The sequence below is a fragment of the Anser cygnoides genome, chromosome 5 (genome assembly GCF_040182565.1).
Source record: "Anser cygnoides isolate HZ-2024a breed goose chromosome 5, Taihu_goose_T2T_genome, whole genome shotgun sequence".
Lineage (NCBI taxonomy): Eukaryota > Metazoa > Chordata > Aves > Anseriformes > Anatidae > Anser > Anser cygnoides.
The window spans coordinates 39,366,638-39,391,203 of record NC_089877.1 but is presented as its reverse complement, the minus strand read 5'-3'; the positions used below and the strand labels follow the sequence as shown (position 1 = coordinate 39,391,203).

At 44.9% G+C, this 24,566-nt stretch overlaps 1 protein-coding gene across 1 annotated transcript in view; it reads left to right on the top strand.

The window, feature by feature from the left end:
- Positions 1 to 24,566, top strand: part of MUC5AC (mucin 5AC, oligomeric mucus/gel-forming) — a 49,388-nt gene that overhangs the window by 13,548 nt on the left and 11,274 nt on the right. Inside the window, 20 exon segments of the mRNA XM_066997590.1 lie at positions 365 to 459; positions 1,475 to 1,601; positions 2,192 to 2,447; positions 3,035 to 3,084; positions 3,708 to 3,808; positions 3,937 to 4,088; positions 4,655 to 4,793; positions 4,895 to 5,008; positions 5,340 to 5,519; positions 6,029 to 6,268; positions 6,862 to 7,018; positions 7,609 to 7,737; positions 9,320 to 9,461; positions 10,002 to 10,045; positions 10,145 to 10,342; positions 10,822 to 21,959; positions 21,961 to 21,967; positions 21,970 to 22,635; positions 23,202 to 23,404; positions 24,282 to 24,456. Of these exon segments, the coding sequence (XP_066853691.1) occupies positions 365 to 459; positions 1,475 to 1,601; positions 2,192 to 2,447; positions 3,035 to 3,084; positions 3,708 to 3,808; positions 3,937 to 4,088; positions 4,655 to 4,793; positions 4,895 to 5,008; positions 5,340 to 5,519; positions 6,029 to 6,268; positions 6,862 to 7,018; positions 7,609 to 7,737; positions 9,320 to 9,461; positions 10,002 to 10,045; positions 10,145 to 10,342; positions 10,822 to 21,959; positions 21,961 to 21,967; positions 21,970 to 22,635; positions 23,202 to 23,404; positions 24,282 to 24,456 (14,313 nt within the window).

Below are 24,566 nucleotides of genomic sequence, written 5' to 3'. Positions count from 1 at the left end.
CAGTGTGGTCTTTCCACTGTCAAAATACGAACCAGTCTTACAGTTCATGACTTCATAGCTGTCAGGCTGTTAAGAATTTCAAGCAATGAAATAATAGTTAAGATTTGAGCATCCACAATACATCTAAGGATGTATTAGTTTATTCCATGACAACTACCATGAATTGAGAGCATTCAGTTTATGAAGAATTCTTATTTCTGTGTAGACAAAGTGAAATACTGTTCAATTTCCAGGAAAAAAAAAAAAAAGAGCTGAATTCTATTAAGTTAAGCCTCTGCAATTTCCCCGTAGGAAGTATTGTTACACAAAACCAAGAATTTAGACAATGAAGTGCAATACAAATTTGTATATTTTAAATTCACAGACAAGTACGCTCAGCACTGGTGTGGACTGCTCTCTGATACCACGGGACCTTTTGCTGAATGTCACTCAACAGTGAATCCAGAAGTTTACCAGAAGGTACTTGGTTTTAACTTTTTCATGTTTGGAAGAATAAGACTTGGACTTCTGATTCTAACACCTGAGAGAACAACTTGCCAATCAGGTGGAGGTGCATTCATTACAATTCTTTTGAAGCCTGAAGCCCATTACACATCATAATACTTACTTCTTTTTAAAGGTATCTTTCTTTCCATTCAAAGGAGGATAAACTTACAGGCATTTTCCTGCTGCTAAATGCCTAACCTAGGAGCTTGGACAGTCTGGATTCCTTATTAGATCAAAGGAAGAAGCCTCCTTTCCTGAGATATAAGGAAAGCTTTAGTCAGGAGCTTAACTAGTACTTCGCATAGTTGCTCTCAGGAGGCATCTACTTTTGCATATATCCAAGGACAAGGCAATAAATGCATGCACAAAGCAGCAAAGAGATTGTGGGAAAAAAAATGTTCCAGGAATTCAAAATGATGAAGCTCTGGAACTTCTTGGGGATCTTGGATATCTGTAAGAGTATGTTTAACAAATCCTTTGGAATGGCCACATTATTGTGGCCTTACTTGGCACAGTAACAGATTAAGTGACTTCTTGTTTTCTTTGTTCCTCTGATGCAAAGCGCCCAAGCTTCAAATAAAAGTACTAAAAGTCAGGTGCAAATAACCTCTGCTTGTCCCACTAAGTAACCATGGCACTGTGGCTAGAAATTGGAAGTAGCTGGGAAAGCTACCACCACTTGCAAAAGTAAAGAACAACCAAAAGGCAAAATAAGTTTAAACTCTGGTCCTCTGATTACTATCTCTCCTTGAAAAGAATCTTTTCTGAAAGGACTCAAACTCTGGTCCTCTGATTACTATCTCTCCTTGAAAAGAATCTTTTCTGAAAGGACTCAAGGAAATCTTCAAATGAAAAATGAGCATATGCTTACTTACATATATGAACTTCACTTGCTTTTAGCTCTAATGAACATGACACTCTAAAAAGTATAAAGAGCCATGGCTCTGAAATGACAATCTGATGATCGTATGTCATCCTCTGTCCCTAGAACTGCATGTTTGACACATGTAACTGTGAGAACACTGAGGACTGCATGTGTGCTGCCCTCTCCAGCTACGTCAGAGCCTGTGCTGTGAAAGGAGTTCTCCTCAATGGATGGAGGAACAAAGTCTGCAGTAAGTTTTACATCCCCTTGCCTCTTGAAAATGATCATCCAGAAGGCTCCACAAATGAGCTTTCAGGATATACGGAATTCCCAGAGTAAATTGTGTTCAATTGTTTCTTAAGTATAGCATTCACTTTCAAGAATTTGGGGAGGAGAGGAATGCCATAAAAGCGAAGCAGTAAGCAGGGTGAAATATAAAAAATAGGCTTTCTTAGATTACTTGCTCAGAATTAGAAGAAGCAACATGGAATTCAATACTCTTGTAATAGCAATAAAATAACTAGAGTGTTTCTCAATTTACATTCACATAAAATATAAAAATACCAATGAAGAAAAAACACACGATTTAATAATATAACTGAGCTTTTTTCCTTTTTTTACCTGGACAAAATATTTGTATTTTTGATACATTTATAGGGGATACATTTATATATTTTGCTTTAACAGTAAAAAATAATCGCAGTATTCACACATCAGAAAAGCATGTCTATATACAATGCCACTTTTATCATATGTACTTTACCTCAAATATTGCATTTATGCCTACATTGATCCTTAAATTAACTACAAACATAACTCACCTTATTTTACTCTCTCAAGCGAAATACACCAACACGTGTCCGAAATCCCTGAAGTACACTTACAATATTGATTCCTGTCAACCCACTTGTCGCTCTCTGAGTGAGCCTGATGTCACATGCAACATCAAGTTTGTCCCAGTTGATGGCTGCACCTGCATAAATGGAACCTACATGGATGAAAGTGGCAAATGTGTGCCTGCTTCTAGCTGTCCTTGTTACTACAAAGGAATGCCTCTGTCTCCTGGGGAAGTCATTCATGATAATGGCATTGTCTGGTAAGTTTTGTGAACAAAAGAATGAGACTGGATATGGGCAATCATGAAACCATATATAGCTCTTGCAATCTATTCAAATCAAATGTATTTCTCTGCCCAATAATTTCAACACAGAAAACTAGAAATTCTTAAAAACTGTAAGGGCTATATATGTTTGGAAAATTGTACTTAGAAAGCAGTAGAACAAACCATACTGTGGTGAGTTAGCCTTGGCTAACAGCCAAACTCTCACCCACATACTCTATGCCAAACAATTTCACATCTATGACCATAAAAGACTTGTTTCACAGTGAAAGATACTACAAACTTGATAATCCTATTAGGATTAACATTATGAGTGGAATCTGGAATATTCTGAAGGAAAACTTTTAATCAGGCAAGTGGACAGAGCACACCTGTCCTTATATAGAACATAATCGTATATTGGTCTGCTCTAATGTAAAATAATTTTTAATAGTACAGGCTATTCTGACAAAGGGTATGTCTTCTCCATTTTATCACAGTTTTTTTCACTATTTCAAATTCACTAGGAAACAAGTTGAAACTTAACAAGAGAAGCAAACATAACTCCATTCTCTCTTTTATAGCACTTGCACCTATGGAAAGCTGAGCTGCATTGGAGAAAAACCACAGCCAGGTAACATACCACTTAAGATTTAATTCTCCTTTTCCATCTTCACCCTTTCCAGTTATCTCTTTTTGTCATAATGTTGCAAACTTTGCAAATCTGAAATCAAACAGGAAAATGAACAGATGATTTCTGTAATGACATTCCCTAACTGTAAAGAAGCACTTTTCACTTTCAAATGGCAGAAACAAATTATAATCTCCTGGATTACCAAGGGGAAAAGAACATTTGGTCACCTCACCAAATGCGAGGAGAAAAACAACCATATTTTACATTTTTTTATATAAAATAAAAGGACTAAAAGCCAGTCACCTCAAACATATAGAATAAAATAATATCTTTGTTTTCTTGTGTGGCTTTCTTTTTTGGGGAGGTTGTTTTTTGTTGAAAGAAGTGTTTCATAAAGCTAACTAAACAGTAGCTTCTATGAGCAGTCCAAGCAAAAGCATAAAAAAAAAAAAAGATGAGAAGATGACTGTGACTTCAAAACAACATGTTTCTCTTTCTTGTCAAATGCATTCTATTAAAGTTCATACATTTCACAAAGGATTTTTTTTTCCAGTTTTTAAAGAAACACAAAGATATAAATACATGGTTCATCTCACATTTCTCATGGCTTTTCTGTCTTCCAGTCTGTGCATCTCCCATGGTCTATGTTGACTGTGGCAATGCCACTGCAGGTGTGGCAGGAGCAGAGTGCCAGAAGAGCTGTCAGACTCTAGACATGGAGTGTGTAAGTACAGACTCTTTACATCCAGTTGAAAGCATATTTATCTAGATCACTTTTACACTTACCAGCTGTAGATGGACTCTTCCATCAGGGCAATGTTTCAAGTCTTGTTTTCTATGTGTTCCTTACAGTACAAAACCCACTGTGTCTCTGGCTGTGTATGTCCTCATAATTACGTATTAGATGGCAAAGGTGGTTGTATAGCTCCTGAAGAGTGTCCATGTGTTCACAACGGGGATTCCTACAGTCCAGGAGAATCAATCAGAGTTGGCTGTAACAACTGGTAAGAATTACAACTTGTAAATAATTTTGAAACATGATTTTCAAGCACCTGGAAGGGGATAGTTTAAGTCTAGGTGAATTACAGCTTATCACTCTAGCAGTATCAAGATTTATAGGAAAGAATCTTATCTACTTAGTACCTAAAAAGCAAGTTCCACCTGTTTTTGCAGTGGCACACAGCACAGAAATTGCATGTGATCGGAAGAGCAATGTGGTTTTAGATGCTGTCATATTTGTTACAGTCGATAAAGCTTTTTATCCTCTCAGGCCATCCCTACATTTCAATATATCCAACAAGATTTAGAAATGTGGAACATTCAAATTTTTTCTAACCCAAATTATTCATGGCATCAAGAAGTAACAGTCTTTGGGTAAATCCTAAAGACTCTGTCTATGTCTACGCTGTATTTCTGAGAATAAATAAACCTTATTTTTTCACTATGGGCTTAACACATCGAAATTAAAAAACATGAATGTGCATACAGAAATACATGTACAGGTATGTTATGTGCGTGTCTATTATTTTATTTTTTTTTTTACATTTAAAGTCCTTTTCGTCTTATACAGCACATGTAGAAACAGAAAGTGGCACTGCTCTGAGGAACCTTGCCTGGAAACCTGTTCAGTTTATGGAGATGGGCATTACATGACCTTTGATGGCAAACGCTTTGATTTTGAAGGAGACTGTGAATATGTTCTGATCCAGGTAACAGAGTCCTTCCCAGATTTTTGCACTGCCAAAGTACCTTGCATTTTACATATGAGCACAGAGCATCATTAACACTGAATATCATTCCCCTGTTTCAGAACTACTGTGGCAAAAAAGGCTTGGATCAGGGAACCTTCAGAGTCATCACTGAGAACATTCCATGTGGCACTACAGGAACCACCTGCTCTAAGTCTATTAAAGTTTTCCTGGGGGTAAGCGTGCTCTTCAGTAAGTTGTAATCCAAGCCTAACATGCTGGAAGGATGAAACAGGTTGTCCCAGATAGACTCCATCATAAAAGTGTCCTGCAGGACTGTAAAAATGTTACTACAGTTTCTTGGTCACTGCCAAACAATTCTGCTCTCTGCTAGGGAAAGCAAAGGAGGGAATTCTAAAGAGAAATAGATTAACATGGGTTTTTTGAATAGAGCCATTTTGATGATAATAGATTTATTATTTCAATAACAGTTACTGGTAATATATAAAAAACTGGAAACCAAAAGGTGACTTTTTGAATTGGTCTCTTTTTGTTTTTCTGTCCCAGAACTATGAACTGGTACTCAGCGATGGACGTTCTGATGTCATCCAGAGAACACCTGGAGGAGAAATGCCATTCCAAATCCGTTCCATGGGCATCTACCTGGTTGTTGACACTACTGTTGGCTTGATACTCATGTGGGACAAGAAAACCAGTATATTCATCAAACTTAGCCCCAGCTTTCAGGTACATTTTAAAATCCAAAACCTGAAGCCAACAATTTCTGATCCATATTCATGCTATCTCTCACAGGAAAAAAAGGAAATTTAGGCTGCAACTGGAACACTGAAAGAGCAGTGATTGCCTATTGTTATCCTTATAGTATTGACTTAGATTCTGTATACACATTTTTCCATAAATTATGTTATTCAACAATAGCATAACAGCAGCTATATCAATAATTCCTTCATGAAAAATCCTCACTGAAGAGGTACATTCAGGATTAGATAAAACTATCTCAATACTAAGCTATGATATTAAGAACAAAACCCACAGCTCTACTCTGCTTCTTTCCCTATCCTTCCTAACAAGTTAGGGGTACCTCTCTTCATAAAAGATGTTTTATGAGAATGTCCAAGGCTTTTGCAGAAGAAGCCCACATCATCTTAAATAAAATTCATCCTGAGGCATGTTACTCACAGATACTGAGAAACTGTACCTTACTGATCATTGATATTTTGTTTATCCCCATGCAGGGACATGTCTGTGGCCTTTGTGGAAACTATGATGGCAATGGAAACAATGACTTCACTACCCGCAGCCAGTCTGTGGTAGGAAATGTGCTGGAGTTTGCTAATAGCTGGAAAGTGTCTTCTACTTGCCCAAATGCCAATCAAACCAAGGATCCATGTACTGCAAACCCATACAGGAAATCCTGGGCACAGAAACAATGCAGCATCATTACCAGTGAAGTATTTGCAAAGTGTCACTCCCAGGTATGGTACAGCTTCAGTCTGAAATTCTCAAGACGGAGATTACATACATTTTTATGCAGAGTAGCTGAAAATGCACTAGGATTTGGACTATGTCACGCCTGATAAAGTGAAGTGAGACCAAGTTCCAGGGAGACTGCATAGAAAGGATTTTCACTTCAATTTCCTCAGCTCTTGCCGTAACCAGTGCAGTACAGAAATTCATAGGGTTTGTTTGTTTGTTTGTGCTATAGAAGGGACAATCACTGATAAATCTCAAGAAATGTTTAATTTTTAATGGCATCATTTTCTATTAATATCAATATCAGCCACCTGATATCTATGATTATGTGCTACCGTGTAGTAATGTAACAGTACTCTTTCTTCTAATGTCTTTAACATCAAGTAGTTCCTACAGTTATGATTTACTCCTAATAGCTGTATTCTACATATTTCTCTTGATTTTTCAAAATATTCTCACAATTTCTTCATTTCTTATCTTTCTCACACATATAGAGTTGCCAGTTTCAGGTATTTCCTCAGCATTTTTAGGACAGGAAATGCCTTTTCAAAGTGGGCAAGTGCAAGAAATCCAATTCAAAGGTTTTCTCCAACAGGTTGAACCAAATGAATATTATCAAGCATGTGTGGATGATGCATGTGCTTGCGACACTGGAGGAGACTGTGAATGTTTCTGTACAGCAGTAGCTGCCTATGCTCAAGCATGCAATGAGCTGGACATCTGCATTTCATGGAGAACCCCATCCATTTGTCGTAAGTCTCACTCCATGACTTTTTGAACGGGTCTAGAGAGAAAGAAAATAGAGAAAAAACAAACAAAAAAAAACAAGGAGGGAAAAGAAAGAAAGGAGGATTACATTGTATTTATAAGAGGCATTGCTTGAGTAAATCATTGGAAAATGATCATTACTTAAAAAGAAATCACGTGCTAGTAACTTTACTGGTGGTGTTATTAGTGTCTTATTTAATTGTCAGTCATAATAGAGAAGTGGCAAACTAAAGTATCATATTATACTCCTAGCTGTTTACATCAAATACACTATAAATAAATACTAGTGGATTTCAGCTAATATTTGTGATTTAATCAATTGTTTTTTCGTGCTTAATGTCTAAGTGTTTGATGCTTTATAGCATTATTGGTATCAAAATGTGGTAGTATAACAATAGTATTAAACAGTATTAAAAATAGTATTAAAAATAGTATTAAATGAGACGACATACTGTTCACCACTTACATGTTTATGTTGATGACATGGGATTTTTACCCAGGAAAATTATAGTAATGAAAGACCTTGGAGCAATAAAAATTAAAGGTCTTTTTCTGTCATTTCTCTTTCCTCTAGCTCTGTTCTGTGATTACTACAATCCACAAGGGGAATGTGAGTGGCACTACAAGCCATGTGGAGCCCCTTGTATGAAGACATGCAATAATCCAAGTGGGAAATGCCTTCATGAGTTGAGAGGTTTGGAAGGTAAACATAATTATATAATATAATTATAATCTCATATACATAATATATGAGATATAATATATTATTATATATATAATATATATATATAATAATATATATATATATAATATATATATATATATAATATATATATATTCACAGATTCACAGATTTCTCTAGGTTGGAAGAGACCTCAAGATCATCGAGTCCAACCTCCGACCTAACACTAAGTACTCCACTAAACCATATCCCTAAGCTCTACATCTAAACGTCTTTTAAAGACCTCCAGGGATGGTGACTCCACCACCTCCCTGGGCAGCCCGTTCCAATGCTTAATAACCCGTTCGGTAAAGAAGTACTTCCTAACATCCAACCTAAAACTCCCCTGTCGCAACTTTAGCCCATTCCCCCTCGTCCTGTCACTAGGCACGTGGGAGAATAGACCAACCCCCACCTCTCTACAGCCTCCTTTCGGGTAACTGTAGAGAGCGATGAGGTCGCCCCTGAGCCTCCTCTTCTCCAGGCTGAACAAGCCCAGCTCCCTCAGCCGCTCCTCGTAAGACTTGTTCTCCAGACCCCTCACCAGCTTGGTCGCCCTTCTCTGGACTCGCTCGAGCACGTCCATGTCCTTCCTGTAGCGAGGGGCCCAAAACTGAACACAGTACTCGAGGTGCGGCCTCACCAGAGCCGAGTACAGGGGCACAATCACTTCCCTCGACCTGCTGGCCACACTGCTTCTTATACAGGCCAGGATGCCGTTGGCCTTCTTGGCCACCTGAGCACACTGCTGGCTCATATTCAGCCGACTATCCACCAATACTCCCAGGTCCTTCTCGGCCAGGCAGCTTTCCAGCCACTCATCTCCCAGCCTGTAGCTCTGCTTGGGGTTGTTGCAGCCCAGGTGCAGGACCCGGCACTTGGCCTTGTTGAACTTCATGCAGTATAATATATATAATATATATAATATATATTATATATATATATATTATATATTATATATATATATAATATATATAATATATATTATATATATAATATATATAATATATTATATATATAATATATATAATATAATGATTATAATTATATAAAATTATTATTATTATAATATATATTATATTATATTATATTATATTATATTATATTATATCATATATAATATTATAATATATAATATATAATATTATAATATATAATATCTCATATAATATATGAGATATGATTATAATATAATTATATCTCATTCTATTTATAAAAAGATAAAATGGACTATGATGAACAAAATTTATATTGCTCAGTGTATGAAATGTTTATATTAGAAATTATGAGATTTTCTAATTAATGTCTAACTCCCTAATTAATCCCTAATTAACCCCTAATTAATCATGCACTTGTTTGAAGTGAAGATGAAGAAAAAATGCTTCAAAGCTTAATGTGTAATCAATGCAATAGCCGTAATGGGAGGATGAAATTCCACTTTCTATATTACTGGAATATATACTATATTACTGGGATAATTTCAAGAGATCAGATATTGACAGAGTATAGAGTTACTTCTGTTTGGGAAAGCCTAGTGTCAACACAACTCTTGTTTTTATTGCAGGCTGTTATCCACACTGTCCAAAGAATAAGCCCTATTTTGATGAAGAAACCATGACTTGTGTTTCTAATTGTGGTTGCTATGAAAATGGAAAACATTACAAGCCAGGAATGCAGATGCCTTCAACGCAGAATTGTCAATCATGGTAGGATTAGAAAAGATTTTTAAACGTTGAGTTGAAATTTGCATAACTTAATTCTTCACGCACTCAGTTATTTGTTTGCTAACCAGAACTAGGCCAGTCATAGGCTGCTGAGTAGTGTTTAATTTTCTTCTGTTCCCAGAAGCATAATGATGAAACATTTTATTGTAGAGAGATTAATTTACTACTTATTCTGAATTCTTACTGAAGTATTTGTAAATTATTATTATCATTATTAAGTAAAAACAAATTAAAATAATAATAGTTACAGCAATAATCTTAGCACTTATATTAAGATATGCCTAAATAATTATTTAGAAGTTAGTAGACAACTAATCTTCATTATTTTGAGCTTGTTTCTGTTATTCCAGTGGCACTTGCATATTTCCAAAAATCAGAAAGTATTCCTATAAATTCTGTAAGAACTGCTGAATATAGCTATACAGGTTGGGAAAGTCCTGCTAAGCCTTCTATCAAGAAGAACACAGTGCTATTTTTAACTAATATATTCACATTCATCATATCCTTTTTCCTCTTTTCCAGTGAATGCACAAACCATGGCAAAAAATGCAAATATGATGAACATGGTATGTTGACAAAGTTGTTTTCATCTTGGAAGGATACACTGAAAGCACTCTACTCTGTGTGTCAGATACCAAGGAATAACATCCTCTTTTGATTTACAGAATGTGTCTGCATTTATGAAGGACAGACATATAACTATAAGGACGTGATCTACAATACTACAGATGGCATAGGAGGGTGTATTGTTGCAATCTGTGGTCCCAATGGAACACTGCAAAGGGTTGTGTATGACTGTCCAATCTCAGCATCACCCACACCATTTCAATTCAGCACCACGCCACCTGCCACTACTTCCACAGGTACATACTTTATAGCCTCTAAGAGCTTATTCTATTCATTAGTGAGTAAAATATAGCTACAATATAACCACTAAATTTCATTTTTTATTGGCATTTGTTTTCAGTCAATATTTAGCAATCAAATTAATACAAACAAATAAATATAGAAAATAAAATAACTTCCAAAACAATAAAATGGAAGCCACTGCACACTGCTTTGATACTATTATTTCATTTGTTTTCATGGCAAACAATAAGGAAACAGTATGAGATTTATTATCTCTAATTGTAACTATTTCTATACCCGGAATAATCTTTACTGAGTGAATAGATGACTCATTATGTTTCCTATTAAATTACCAAATGATTACTTTGTCTAGAATTCCTGGTAGGGTACATGGTATGTGTAATTACAGTACTAAGTGGACTACTCAGATAATGGCATTGAGATATTGAAATTTTCATTCTAAGTTTCATGGTATTTTCTTTTACTCTTTCAGTTACATCATCACCAACAACATCAGTATGCGTTCATGAAGTCTGTCAGTGGTCAGAATGGTATGATGGAAGTCTACTAATACCTGGATTCGATGGTGGAGATTTTGAAACGTTTGATGATTTGAGAGCTAAAGGTTATGAAGTCTGTAGAGCTCCAAAGGCTGTTCAGTGCAGAGCAGAGAAATTTCCTAACATACCACTGAAAGACCTTGGCCAAAGAGTAGAATGCAGTACAACGTCTGGACTTATATGTTACAACAAAGATCAAATTTCAACAATGTGCTACAATTACGAAATCAGAATCTTATGTTGTGTTTTTGTACCATGCTCTTCCACACCTTTCATCACAACATCTTATGAGACTTCAACACCGACCACACATATCCCAATTCCAGAAATGACAACCACAACAGCAAGTACCAGTGTCACAACTTCAGCTACAAGCACAGAAAAAACAAGTCCAATTATCAGAACAAGTACTCCTTCAGAAACATCTCTGGAAACAACAAGTACTTCCACTGAGCCCATAACCAGTACAATGCCTTGCCAACCAAAGTGCAAATGGTCCCAATGGTATGATGTCCATTTCCCGACTTTGCAGAACAAAGGAGATTATGAAACTTACCATGACATTAGATCAGCTGGAAAAGCAATCTGCAGACATCCTGAAAAAATACAGTGCAGAGCAGAAAAATACCCACATAAATCCATTGAAGAAATTGGCCAGGTTGTTCATTGCAATGTATCATTTGGACTTATCTGCAGAAATGAGGATCAAAAAGGAGAACTGCATATATGTCTTAACTATCAGATAAAAGTACTCTGTTGTGATGACTACAGCCACTGTCTAACAACAAGAGTGACACCTACTCTATCAATAGAAACTTCTGCCAGTACACCATCAACAGTTCCTACAACTTCTGAAACTTCAACATTCACACCTTCAGTTACTAAAGAAATAACAACAACCACAACGGAAACGACGACACCAATCACCACAACTCCTTCAACAGCTCCTGGTTGCATAAAAGAGGAATGTGACTGGTCAATATGGTATGACGTTAGTTATCCAGAATCTGGATATAATGATGGAGATTTTGATACAGTTGAGAACATTATAAAACATGGATACAAAGTCTGTGCTAACAGAAAGGCTGTGGAATGCAGAGCAGTAAGGTTCCCTGACACACCGTATCCTCTTCTGGAGCAACACATTACATGCAACACTGAAGAAGGATTAACATGCTACAATAAAGACCAGCTACCACCAATTTGCTATAACTATGAAATAAGATTTAAATGCTGTAGAAACATAACAGTACCATGCAAAACAACTCAAACGCCATATTCAACCACACAAGAGTCAACAACGACATATTCTACAACTCTAACTACACAACACATGGAAATATCAACTACAGAAAAGCCACCAGAATTTCACACCAAACATCAAACAACCACTGCATCAACAATACCACCAGAAACAGAACATATTCATGGCAAAACTACATCAACACCAACAACACAAACACAAACAGAAAAAAAGACCACATATACCACATTACCAACCACGATCACGACCTCCACCTCCAGAGCGCCCACCTCCTCACAAACAACACCAATAAGCTCTACCAGCACCAGCACCTTCACGCCGACCCCTACGGTCATCCCCTCAACCACCACGACTTACCGCACAGAATCCACTACCATCTGTCAACCTGAACTGTGCTCCTGGACGGAATGGTTCGACGTTGACTTCCCCGCCTCGGGACCAAACCAGGGAGACTTCGAAACCTACCAGCACATCCGGGCTGCCGGGAAGGAAGTCTGTCACCAGCCCAAACAAATCCAGTGCCAGGCGGAGGACTACCCCGAGATTTCCATCGAAAACATCGGGCAGGTTGTACAGTGTGACGTCCACTTTGGACTGGTGTGCAAGAACGAAGACCAGCCCGGCCGATTCAAGATGTGCCTCAACTACAAGATCCGCGTCCTCTGCTGCATCCCTAACTCCATCTGCCCACCCACCACCTCACCTACCACCAGCCCCACCAGCACCATCATCCCAAGCACCGTCACATCACCCACCACGGTCACAACCTCCACCTCCACCAGCTACTCCACCACCACAGCGCCCACCTCCTCACAATCAACACCAATAAGCTCTACCAGCACCAGCACCTTCACGCCGACCCCTACTGTCATCCCCTCAACCAGCACCACTTACCGCACGGAAGCCACTACCACTTGTCAACCTGAACTGTGCTCCTGGACGGAATGGTTCGACGTTGACTTCCCCGCCTCGGGACCAAACCAGGGAGACTTCGAAACCTACCAGCACATCCGGGCTGCCGGGAAGGAAGTCTGTCACCAGCCCAAACAAATCCAGTGCCAGGCGGAGGACTACCCCGAGATTTCCATCGAAAACATCGGGCAGGTTGTACAGTGTGACGTCCACTTTGGACTGGTGTGCAAGAACGAAGACCAGCCCGGCCGATTCAAGATGTGCCTCAACTACAAGATCCGCGTCCTCTGCTGCATCCCTAACTCCAAATGCCCACCCACCACCTCACCTACCACCAGCCCCACCAGCACCATCATCCCAAGCACCGTCACATCACCCACCACGGTCACGACCTCCACCTCTACTAGCTACTCCACCTCCACAGCACCCACCTCCTCACAATCAACACCAATAAGCTCTACCAGCACCAGCACCTTCACGCCGACGCCTACTGTCATCCCCTCAACCAGCACCACTTACCGCACGGAAGCCACTACCACTTGTCAACCTGAACTGTGCTCCTGGACGGAATGGTTCGATGTTGACTTCCCCGCCTCGGGACCAAACCAGGGAGACTTCGAAACCTACCAGCACATCCGGGCTGCCGGGAAGGAAGTCTGTCACCAGCCCAAACAAATCCAGTGCCAGGCGGAGGACTACCCCGAGATTTCCATCGAAAACATCGGGCAGGTTGTACAGTGTGACGTCCACTTTGGACTGGTGTGCAAGAACGAAGACCAGCCCGGCCGATTCAAGATGTGCCTCAACTACAAGATCCGCGTCCTCTGCTGCATCCCTAACTCCAAATGCCCACCCACCACCTCACCTACCACCAGCCCCACCAGCACCATCATCCCAAGCACCGTCACATCACCCACCACGGTCACGACCTCCACCTCTACTAGCTACTCCACCTCCACAGCACCCACCTCCTCACAATCAACACCAATAAGCTCTACCAGCACCAGCACCTTCACGCCGACCCCTACTGTCATCCCCTCAACCAGCACCACTTACCGCACGGAAGCCACTACCACTTGTCAACCTGAACTGTGCTCCTGGACGGAATGGTTCGACGTTGACTTCCCCGCCTCGGGACCAAACCAGGGAGACTTCGAAACCTACCAGCACATCCGGGCTGCCGGGAAGGAAGTCTGTCACCAGCCCAAACAAATCCAGTGCCAGGCGGAGGACTACCCCGAGATTTCCATCGAAAACATCGGGCAGGTTGTACAGTGTGACGTCCACTTTGGACTGGTGTGCAAGAACGAAGACCAGCCCGGCCGATTCAAGATGTGCCTCAACTACAAGATCCGCGTCCTCTGCTGCATCCCTAACTCCAACTGCCCACCCACCACCTCACCTACCACCAGCCCCACCAGCACCATCATCCCAAGCACCGTCACATCACCCACCACGGTCACGACCTCCACCTCCACCAGCTACTCCACCACCACAGCGCCCACCTCCTCACAATCAACACCAATAAGCTCTACCAGCACCAGCACCTTCACGCCGACGCCTACTGTCATCCCCTCAACCACCACGACTTACCGCACGGAATCCACTACCATCTGTCAACCTGAACTGTGCACCTGGACGGAATGGTTCGACGTTGACTTCCCCGCCTCGGGACCAAACCAGGGAGACTTCGAAACCTACCAGCACATCCGGGCTGCCGGGAAGGAAGTCTGTCGCCAGCCCAAACAAATCCAGTGCCAGGCGGAGGACTACCCCGAGATTTCCATCGAAAACATCGGGCAGGTTGTACAGTGTGACGTCCACTTTGGACTGGTGTGCAAGAACGAAGACCAGCCCGGCCGATTCAAGATGTGCCTCAACTACAAGATCCGCGTCCTCTGCTGCATCCCTAACTCCAAATGCCCACCCACCACCTCACCTACCACCAGCCCCACCAGCACCATCATCCCAAGCACCGTCACATCACCCACCACGGTCACGACCTCCACCTCCACCAGCTACTCCACCACCACAGCGCCCACCTCCTCACAATCAACACCAATAAGCTCTACCAGCACCAGCACCTTCACGCCGACGCCTACTGTCATCCCCTCAACCACCACGACTTACCGCACGGAATCCACTACCATCTGTCAACCTGAACTGTGCACCTGGACGGAATGGTTCGACGTTGACTTCCCCGCCTCGGGACCAAACCAGGGAGACTTCGAAACCTACCAGCACATCCGGGCTGCCGGGAAGGAAGTCTGTCACCAGCCCAAACAAATCCAGTGCCAGGCGGAGGACTACCCCGAGATTTCCATCGAAAACATCGGGCAGGTTGTACAGTGTGACGTCCACTTTGGACTGGTGTGCAAGAACGAAGACCAGCCCGGCCGATTCAAGATGTGCCTCAACTACAAGATCCGCGTCCTCTGCTGCATCCCTAACTCCAAATGCCCACCCACCACCTCACCTACCACCAGCCCCACCAGCACCATCATCCCAAGCACCGTCACATCACCCACCACGGTCACGACCTCCACCTCTACTAGCTACTCCACCTCCACAGCACCCACCTCCTCACAATCAACACCAATAAGCTCTACCAGCACCAGCACCTTCACGCCGACCCCTACTGTCATCCCCTCAACCAGCACCACTTACCGCACGGAAGCCACTACCACTTGTCAACCTGAACTGTGCTCCTGGACGGAATGGTTCGACGTTGACTTCCCCGCCTCGGGACCAAACCAGGGAGACTTCGAAACCTACCAGCACATCCGGGCTGCCGGGAAGGAAGTCTGTCACCAGCCCAAACAAATCCAGTGCCAGGCGGAGGACTACCCCGAGATTTCCATCGAAAACATCGGGCAGGTTGTACAGTGTGACGTCCACTTTGGACTGGTGTGCAAGAACGAAGACCAGCCCGGCCGATTCAAGATGTGCCTCAACTACAAGATCCGCGTCCTCTGCTGCATCCCTAACTCCAAATGCCCACCCACCACCTCACCTACCACCAGCCCCACCAGCACCATCATCCCAAGCACCGTCACATCACCCACCACGGTCACGACCTCCACCTCCACCAGCTACTCCACCACCACAGCGCCCACCTCCTCACAATCAACACCAATAAGCTCTACCAGCACCAGCACCTTCACGCCGACGCCTACTGTCATCCCCTCAACCACCACGACTTACCGCACGGAATCCACTACCATCTGTCAACCTGAACTGTGCTCCTGGACGGAATGGTTCGACGTTGACTTCCCCGCCTCGGGACCAAACCAGGGAGACTTCGAAACCTACCAGCACATCCGGGCTGCCGGGAAGGAAGTCTGTCACCAGCCCAAACAAATCCAGTGCCAGGCGGAGGACTACCCCGAGATTTCCATCGAAAACATCGGGCAGGTTGTACAGTGTGACGTCCACTTTGGACTGGTGTGCAAGAACGAAGACCAGCCTGGCCGATTCAAGATGTGCCTCAACTACAAGATCCGCGTCCTCTGCTGCATCCCTAACTCCAAATGCCCACCCACCACCTCACCTACCACCAGCCCCACCAGCACCATCATCTCAAGCACCGTCACATCACCCACCACGGTCACGACCTCCACCTCTACTAGCTACTCCACCTCAACAGCGCCCACCTCCTCACAATCAACACCAATAAGCTCTACCAGCACCAGCACCTTCACGCCGACGCCTACTGTCATCCCCTCAACCACCAAGACTTACCGCACAGAATCCACTACCATCTGTCAACCTGAACTGTGCTCCTGGACGGAATGGTTCGACGTTGACTTCCCCGCCTCGGGACCAAACCAGGGAGACTTCGAAACCTACCAGCACATCCGGGCTGCCGGGAAGGAAGTCTGTCAACAGCCCAAACAAATCCAGTGCCAGGCGGAGGACTACCCCGAGATTTCCATCGAAAACATCGGGCAGGTTGTACAGTGTGACGTCCACTTTGGACTGGTGTGCAAGAACGAAGACCAGCCCGGCCGATTCAAGATGTGCCTCAACTACAAGATCCGCGTCCTCTGCTGCATCCCTAACTCCAAATGCCCACCCACCACCTCACCTACCACCAGCCCCACCAGCACCATCATCCCAAGCACCGTCACATCACCCACCACGGTCACAACCTCCACCTCCACCAGCTACTCCACCACCACAGCGCCCACCTCCTCACAATCAACACCAATAAGCTCTACCAGCACCAGCACCTTCACGCCGACGCCTACTGTCATCCCCTCAACCACCACGACTTACCGCACGGAATCCACTACCATCTGTCAACCTGAACTGTGCACCTGGACGGAATGGTTCGACGTTGACTTCCCCGCCTCGGGACCAAACCAGGGAGACTTCGAAACCTACCAGCACATCCGGGCTGCCGGGAAGGAAGTCTGTCACCAGCCCAAACAAATCCAGTGCCAGGCGGAGGACTACCCCGAGATTTCCATCGAAAACATCGGGCAGGTTGTACAGTGTGACGTCCACTTTGGACTGGTGTGCAAGAACGAAGACCAGCCCGGCCGATTCAAGATGTGCCTCAACTACAAGATCCGCGTCCTCTGCTGCATCCCTAACTCCAACTGCCCACCCACCACCTCACCTACCACCAGCCCCACCAGCACCATCATCCCAAGCACCATCACATCACCCACCACGGTCACGACCTCCACCTCCACCAGCTACTCCACCACCACAGCGCCCACCTCCTCACAATCAACACCAATAAGCTCTACCAGCACCAGCACCTTCACGCCGACGCCTACTGTCATCCCCTCAACCAGCACCACTTACCGCACGGAATCCACTACCATCTGTCAACCTGAACTGTGCTCCTGGACGGAATGGTTCGACGTTGACTTCCCCGCCTCGGGACCAAACCAGGGAGACTTCGAAACCTACCAGCACATCCGGGCTGCCGGGAAGGAAGTCTGTCACCAGCCCAAACAAATCCAGTGCCAGGCGGAGGACTACCCCGAGATTTCCATCGAAAACATCGGGCAGGTTGTACAGTGTGACGTCCACTTTGGACTGGTGTGCAAGAACGAAGACCAGCCCGGCCGATTCAAGATGTGCCTCAACTACAAGATCCGCGTCCTCTGCTGCATCCCTAACTCCAAATGCCCACCCACCACCTCACCTACCACCAGCCCCACCAGCACCATCATCCCAAGCACCGTCACATCACCCACCACGGTCACGACCTCCACCTCTACTAGCTACTCCACCACCACAGCACCCACCTCCTCACAATCAACACCAATAAGCTCTACCAGCACCAGCACCTTCACGCTGACACCTACTGTCATCCCCTCAACCAGCACCACTTACCGCACGGAATCCACTACCATCTGTCAACCTGAACTGTGCTCCTGGACGGAATGGTTCGACGTTGACTTCCCCGCCTCGGGACCAAACCAGGGAGACTTCAAAACCTACCAGCACATCCGGGCTGCCGGGAAGGAAGTCTGTCACCAGCCCAAACAAATCCAGTGCCAGGCGGAGGACTACCCCGAGATTTCCATCGAAAACATCGGGCAGGTTGTACAGTGTGACGTCCACTTTGGACTGGTGTGCAAGAACGAAGACCAGCCCGGCCGATTCAAGATGTGCCTCAACTACAAGATCCGCGTCCTCTGCTGCATCCCTAACTCCAACTGCCCACCCACCACCTCACCTACCACCAGCCCCACCAGCACCATCATCCCAAGCACCGTCACATCACCCACCACGGTCACGACCTCCACCTCTACTAGCTACTCCACCTCCACAGCACCCACCTCCTCACAATCAACACCAATAAGCTCTACCAGCACCAGCACCTTCACGCCGACGCCTACTGTCATCCCCTCAACCAGCACCACTTACCGCACGGAAGCCACTACCACCTGTCAACCTGAATTTTGCTCCTGGACGGAATGGTTCGACGTTGACTTCCCCGCCTCGGGACCAAACCAGGGAGACTTCGAAACCTACCAGCACATCCGGGCTGCCGGGAAGGAAGTCTGTCACCAGCCCAAACAAATCCAGTGCCAGGCGGAGGACTACCCCGAGATTTCCATCGAAAACATCGGGCAGGTTGTACAGTGTGACGTCCACTTTGGACTGGTGTGCAAGAACGAAGACCAGCCCGGCCGATTCAAGATGTGCCTCAACTACAAGATCCGCGTCCTCTGCTGCATCCCTAACTCCAAATGCCCACCCACCACCTCACCTACCACCAGCCCCACCAGCACCATCATCCCAAGCACCGTCACATCACCCACCACGGTCACAACCTCCACCTCCACCAGCTACTCCACCACCACAGCGCCCACCTCCTCACAATCAACACCAATAAGCTCTACCAGCACCAGCACCTTCACGCCGACGCCTACTGTCATCCCCTCAACCACCACGACTTACCGCACGGAATCCACTACCATCTGTCAACCTGAACTGTGCACCTGGACGGAATGGTTCGACGTTGACTTCCCCGCCTCGGGACCAAACCAGGGAGACTTCGAAACCTACCAGCACATCCGGGCTGCCGGGAAGGAAGTCTGTCACCAGCCCAAACAAATCCAGTGCCAGGCGGAGGACTACCCCGAGATTTCCATCGAAAACATCGGGCAGGTTGTACAGTGTGACGTCCACTTTGGACTGGTGTGCAAGAACGAAGACCAGCCCGGCCGATTCAAGATGTGCCTCAACTACAAGATCCGCGTCCTCTGCTGCATCCCTAACTCCAAATGCCCACCCACCACCTCACCTACCACCAGCCCCACCAGCACCATCATCCCAAGCACCGTCACATCACCCACCACGGTCACAACCTCCACCTCCACCAGCTACTCCACCACCACAGCGCCCACCTCCTCACAATCAACACCAATAAGCTCTACCAGCACCAGCACCTTCACGCCGACGCCTACTGTCATCCCCTCAACCACCACGACTTACCGCACGGAATCCACTACCATCTGTCAACCTGAACTGTGCACCTGGACGGAATGGTTCGACGTTGACTTCCCCGCCTCGGGACCAAACCAGGGAGACTTCGAAACCTACCAGCACATCCGGGCTGCCGGGAAGGAAGTCTGTCACCAGCCCAAACAAATCCAGTGCCAGGCGGAGGACTACCCCGAGATTTCCATCGAAAACATCGGGCAGGTTGTACAGTGTGACGTCCACTTTGGACTGGTGTGCAAGAATGAAGACCAGCCCGGCCGATTCAAGATGTGCCTCAACTACAAGATCCGCGTCCTCTGCTGCATCCCTAACTCCAAATGCCCACCCACCACCTCACCTACCACCAGCCCCACCAGCACCATCATCCCAAGCACCGTCACATCACCCACCACGGTCACGACCTCCACCTCTACTAGCTACTCCACCTCAACAGTGCCCACCTCCTCACAATCAACACCAATAAGCTCTACCAGCACCAGCACCTTCACGCCGACACCTACTGTCATCCCCTCAACCACCACGACTTACCGCACGGAATCCACTACCATCTGTCAACCTGAATTTTGCTCCTGGACGGAATGGTTCGATGTTGACTTCCCCGCCTCGGGACCAAACCAGGGAGACTTCGAAACCTACCAGCACATCCGGGCTGCCGGGAAGGAAGTCTGTCACCAGCCCAAACAAATCCAGTGCCAGGCGGAGGACTACCCCGAGATTTCCATCGAAAACATCGGGCAGGTTGTACAGTGTGACGTCCACTTTGGACTGGTGTGCAAGAACGAAGACCAGCCCGGCCGATTCAAGATGTGCCTCAACTACAAGATCCGCGTCCTCTGCTGCATCCCTAACTCCAAATGCCCACCCACCACCTCACCTACCACCAGCCCCACCAGCACCATCATCCCAAGCACCGTCACATCACCCACCACGGTCACGACCTCCACCTCTACTAGCTACTCCACCACCACAGCACCCACCTCCTCACAATCAACACCAATAAGCTCTACCAGCACCAGCACCTTCACGCCGACGCCTACGGTCATCCCCTCAACCAGCACCACTTACCGCACGGAATCTACTACCACTTGTCAACCTGAACTGTGCTCCTGGACGGAATGGTTCGACGTTGACTTCCCCGCCTCGGGACCAAACCAGGGAGACTTCGAAACCTACCAGCACATCCGGGCTGCCGGGAAGGAAGTCTGTCACCAGCCCAAACAAATCCAGTGCCAGGCGGAGGACTACCCCGAGATTTCCATCGAAAACATCGGGCAGGTTGTACAGTGTGACGTCCACTTTGGACTGGTGTGCAAGAACGAAGACCAGCCCGGTAAATTCAAGATGTGCCTCAACTACAAGATCCGTGTCCTCTGCTGCATCCCTAACTCCAACTGCCCACCCACCACCTCACCTACCACCAGCCCCACCAGCACCATCATCTCAAGCACCGTCACATCACCCACCACGGTCACGACCTCCACCTCTACTAGCTACTCCACCTCCACAGCACCCACCTCCTCACAATCAACACCAATAAGCTCTACCAGCACCAGCACCTTCACGCCGACGCCTACTGTCATCCCCTCAACCAGCACCACTTACCGCACGGAAGCCACTACCACCTGTCAACCTGAATTTTGCTCCTGGACGGAATGGTTCGACGTTGACTTCCCCGCCTCGGGACCAAACCAGGGAGACTTCGAAACCTACCAGCACATCCGGGCTGCCGGGAAGGAAGTCTGTCAACAGCCCAAACAAATCCAGTGTCAGGCGGAGGACTACCCCGAGATTTCCATCGAAAACATCGGGCAGGTTGTACAGTGTGACGTCCACTTTGGACTAGTGTGCAAGAACGAAGACCAGCCCGGTAAATTCAAGATGTGCCTCAACTACAAGATCCGCGTCCTCTGCTGCATCCCTAACTCCAACTGCCCACCCACCACCTCACCTACCACCAGCCCCACCAGCACCATCATCTCAAGCACCATCACATCACCCACCACGGTCACGACCTCCACCTCCACCAGCTACTCCACCTCCACAGCGCCCACCTCCTCACAATCAACACCAATAAGCTCTACCAGCACCAGCACCTTCACGACAACACCTACGGTCATCCCCTCAACCAGCACCACTTACCGCACGGAATCTACTACCACTTGTCAACCTGAACTGTGCTCCTGGACGGAATGGTTCGACGTTGACTTCCCCGCCTCGGGACCAAACCAGGGAGACTTCGAAACCTACCAGCACATCCGGGCTGCCGGGAAGGAAGTCTGTCACCAGCCCAAACAAATCCAGTGCCAGGCGGAGGACTACCCCGAGATTTCCATCGAAAACATCGGGCAGGTTGTACAGTGCGATGTCCACTTTGGACTGGTATGCAGGAATGAAGACCAGCCCGGTAAATTCAAGATGTGCTTCAACTACAAGATCCGCGTCCTCTGCTGCACCCCTAACTACTACTGCCCACAGTCCACCACGCCATCCCGTGCCCCTTCAACCATCTCTACGGCATCAGAAACCACCAGTTATACTACTTCTATTCCTACGTCTACACCATGTTTCTGCAAAATAGGAGATGACGTTTATTCACCTGGTAAATTTTCTCTTTTTTTTATTTTTTTTTTACGTATTTCCTTCATTTGTCACTATATTTTTCATTGTCTTTACGTTTTTCATTTTTTCATGTTCATATGTCTTTATGAAAGAAAAACAAGAAAAATGTCAACCATGATAGAAAGAGTAAACAGAGCAACATACACACAGTCGAACAGCTCAACACCATTAGAGCAATGCCCATTCCATTCCCCAGCAATAGAGGCCCCCTGGCCTACTCTTCCAGTTCTATTGTACAGCATGATGCCTTGTGGTGTCCACTCTCACCTTCTTTTACACCCCCAGTCTCTTCGTTGGCAGGGCAGCCTGAGTAGCTGCAAAGTCCTATAGTTGGTGTCAGCACTGCTCAGCCACAACTAAAACGTCAGTGTTTTGTCACCATTATTTTCATCCTAAATACAAAACACAGCACCATACCTGCTGCTATGAAAAATATTAACTCTGTCCCAGATGAAACCAGGACACCTGGAAATGTAATGCCTTGTTAAATTTTGATTTTTTATTATTTTCTGTCTCTTTCTGACTGCATTTTCTTTCTTTCTTCAGGTGATGTGATTTATAACAGAATGGACAGTGATGGATGTAGATTTTATGCCATTTGCAGTCAAGCATGTTCAGTTGAACGATACACCGGACCTTGTAATGTTACTACTCCTGTAACTACTACTTCCCCTCAGACACCTACTGTAACAACATCAGCTCCATACCCTCCTTCAGGTTGTGTTTCTAGTACTTACCCTCCCCTACAGGTATGTAGTTCCTGTGTTATATTATGATTGCTGAAATAACATTGGTGGTAGTTTGATACCACAAAAGAACTGTCAGCAGTCTTTAAAACTTACACATCCAGATTGTCAGAATAACTGTTGCTAGTGATGGACAATATACAACATAAAATTTTTATGTGCCTACTTTATATATATATATATTGCAAACTAAGAAAAATGTACTTTTTTTCTTATGATTTCAGTGATAGCAAAAAATGCTTTTCGATGCACTGCATTGCATAAGTAACAAACCTTCTTAGTGAAACAGAAGAGCAAATTTTCTTGTGTATTTTCCCTCTTGATTAAATGGAAAAATCTAATCTACCATGGAAATTTGTAACTGTTTCTGTTCTCCTATCCTCTTACCAGTACTTTTTTTTTTTTAATGGTGATTGTCTGTGCTGATAGTGAAGTACAGTATGCATATACATGTATACTTATCCAGTTCAAAGGATATCAGTTCCCTTAACTTAAAAAATATCTCACAAACTCTCAGAAGAGCTCCTAATGCAGAATGAATAGCTGGAATTAAGGCTTTACCTCCTTCTAGTATAAAAAAATTGAATTGTGCAGAACACTGTAAACCTTCTGCTGCCAGTGAAGATTTTCATTTCAGTTCTTGTTCCAGATTTGGAAAGCAAAGCAATTTCCGATTCTCCATACCGCGGTCAGAAGAATGAATACCTCTGGTCAACATCTTAAACCATTAGTACTACAAATTCAAAAGAAGGAACTTATATATTCATTTGCTTTCCAACAACACTGTCACTGGAAACGTTACACAATTGAACTACAAATATGAGTAAAATTCATACCTGTTTGCAAATTCCCGTGATAGCAATTGTTGTTTATTTTGCAGCCTGGCCAGAGATACAAATTATCCAACTGTACAGAAATCATCTGTGAGGGAGACAACAAAATAAAAGTAGTCCAAACAATCTGCCCACCTGTAAAGGAAATTAGCTGTGCAAACAAATATCCACCAATACTGGTACCTGATGAAAATCGCTGCTGTTACCACTACGAGTGTCAATGTAAGTATCAGTAGATTAAGGAATTACATTTTTGGAAATAAGCAAAACTTTGCACAGAATATATAGGGAGTTTGTTTTCCTAAGTTTGCTCTTGAAATTGTAGTATATTC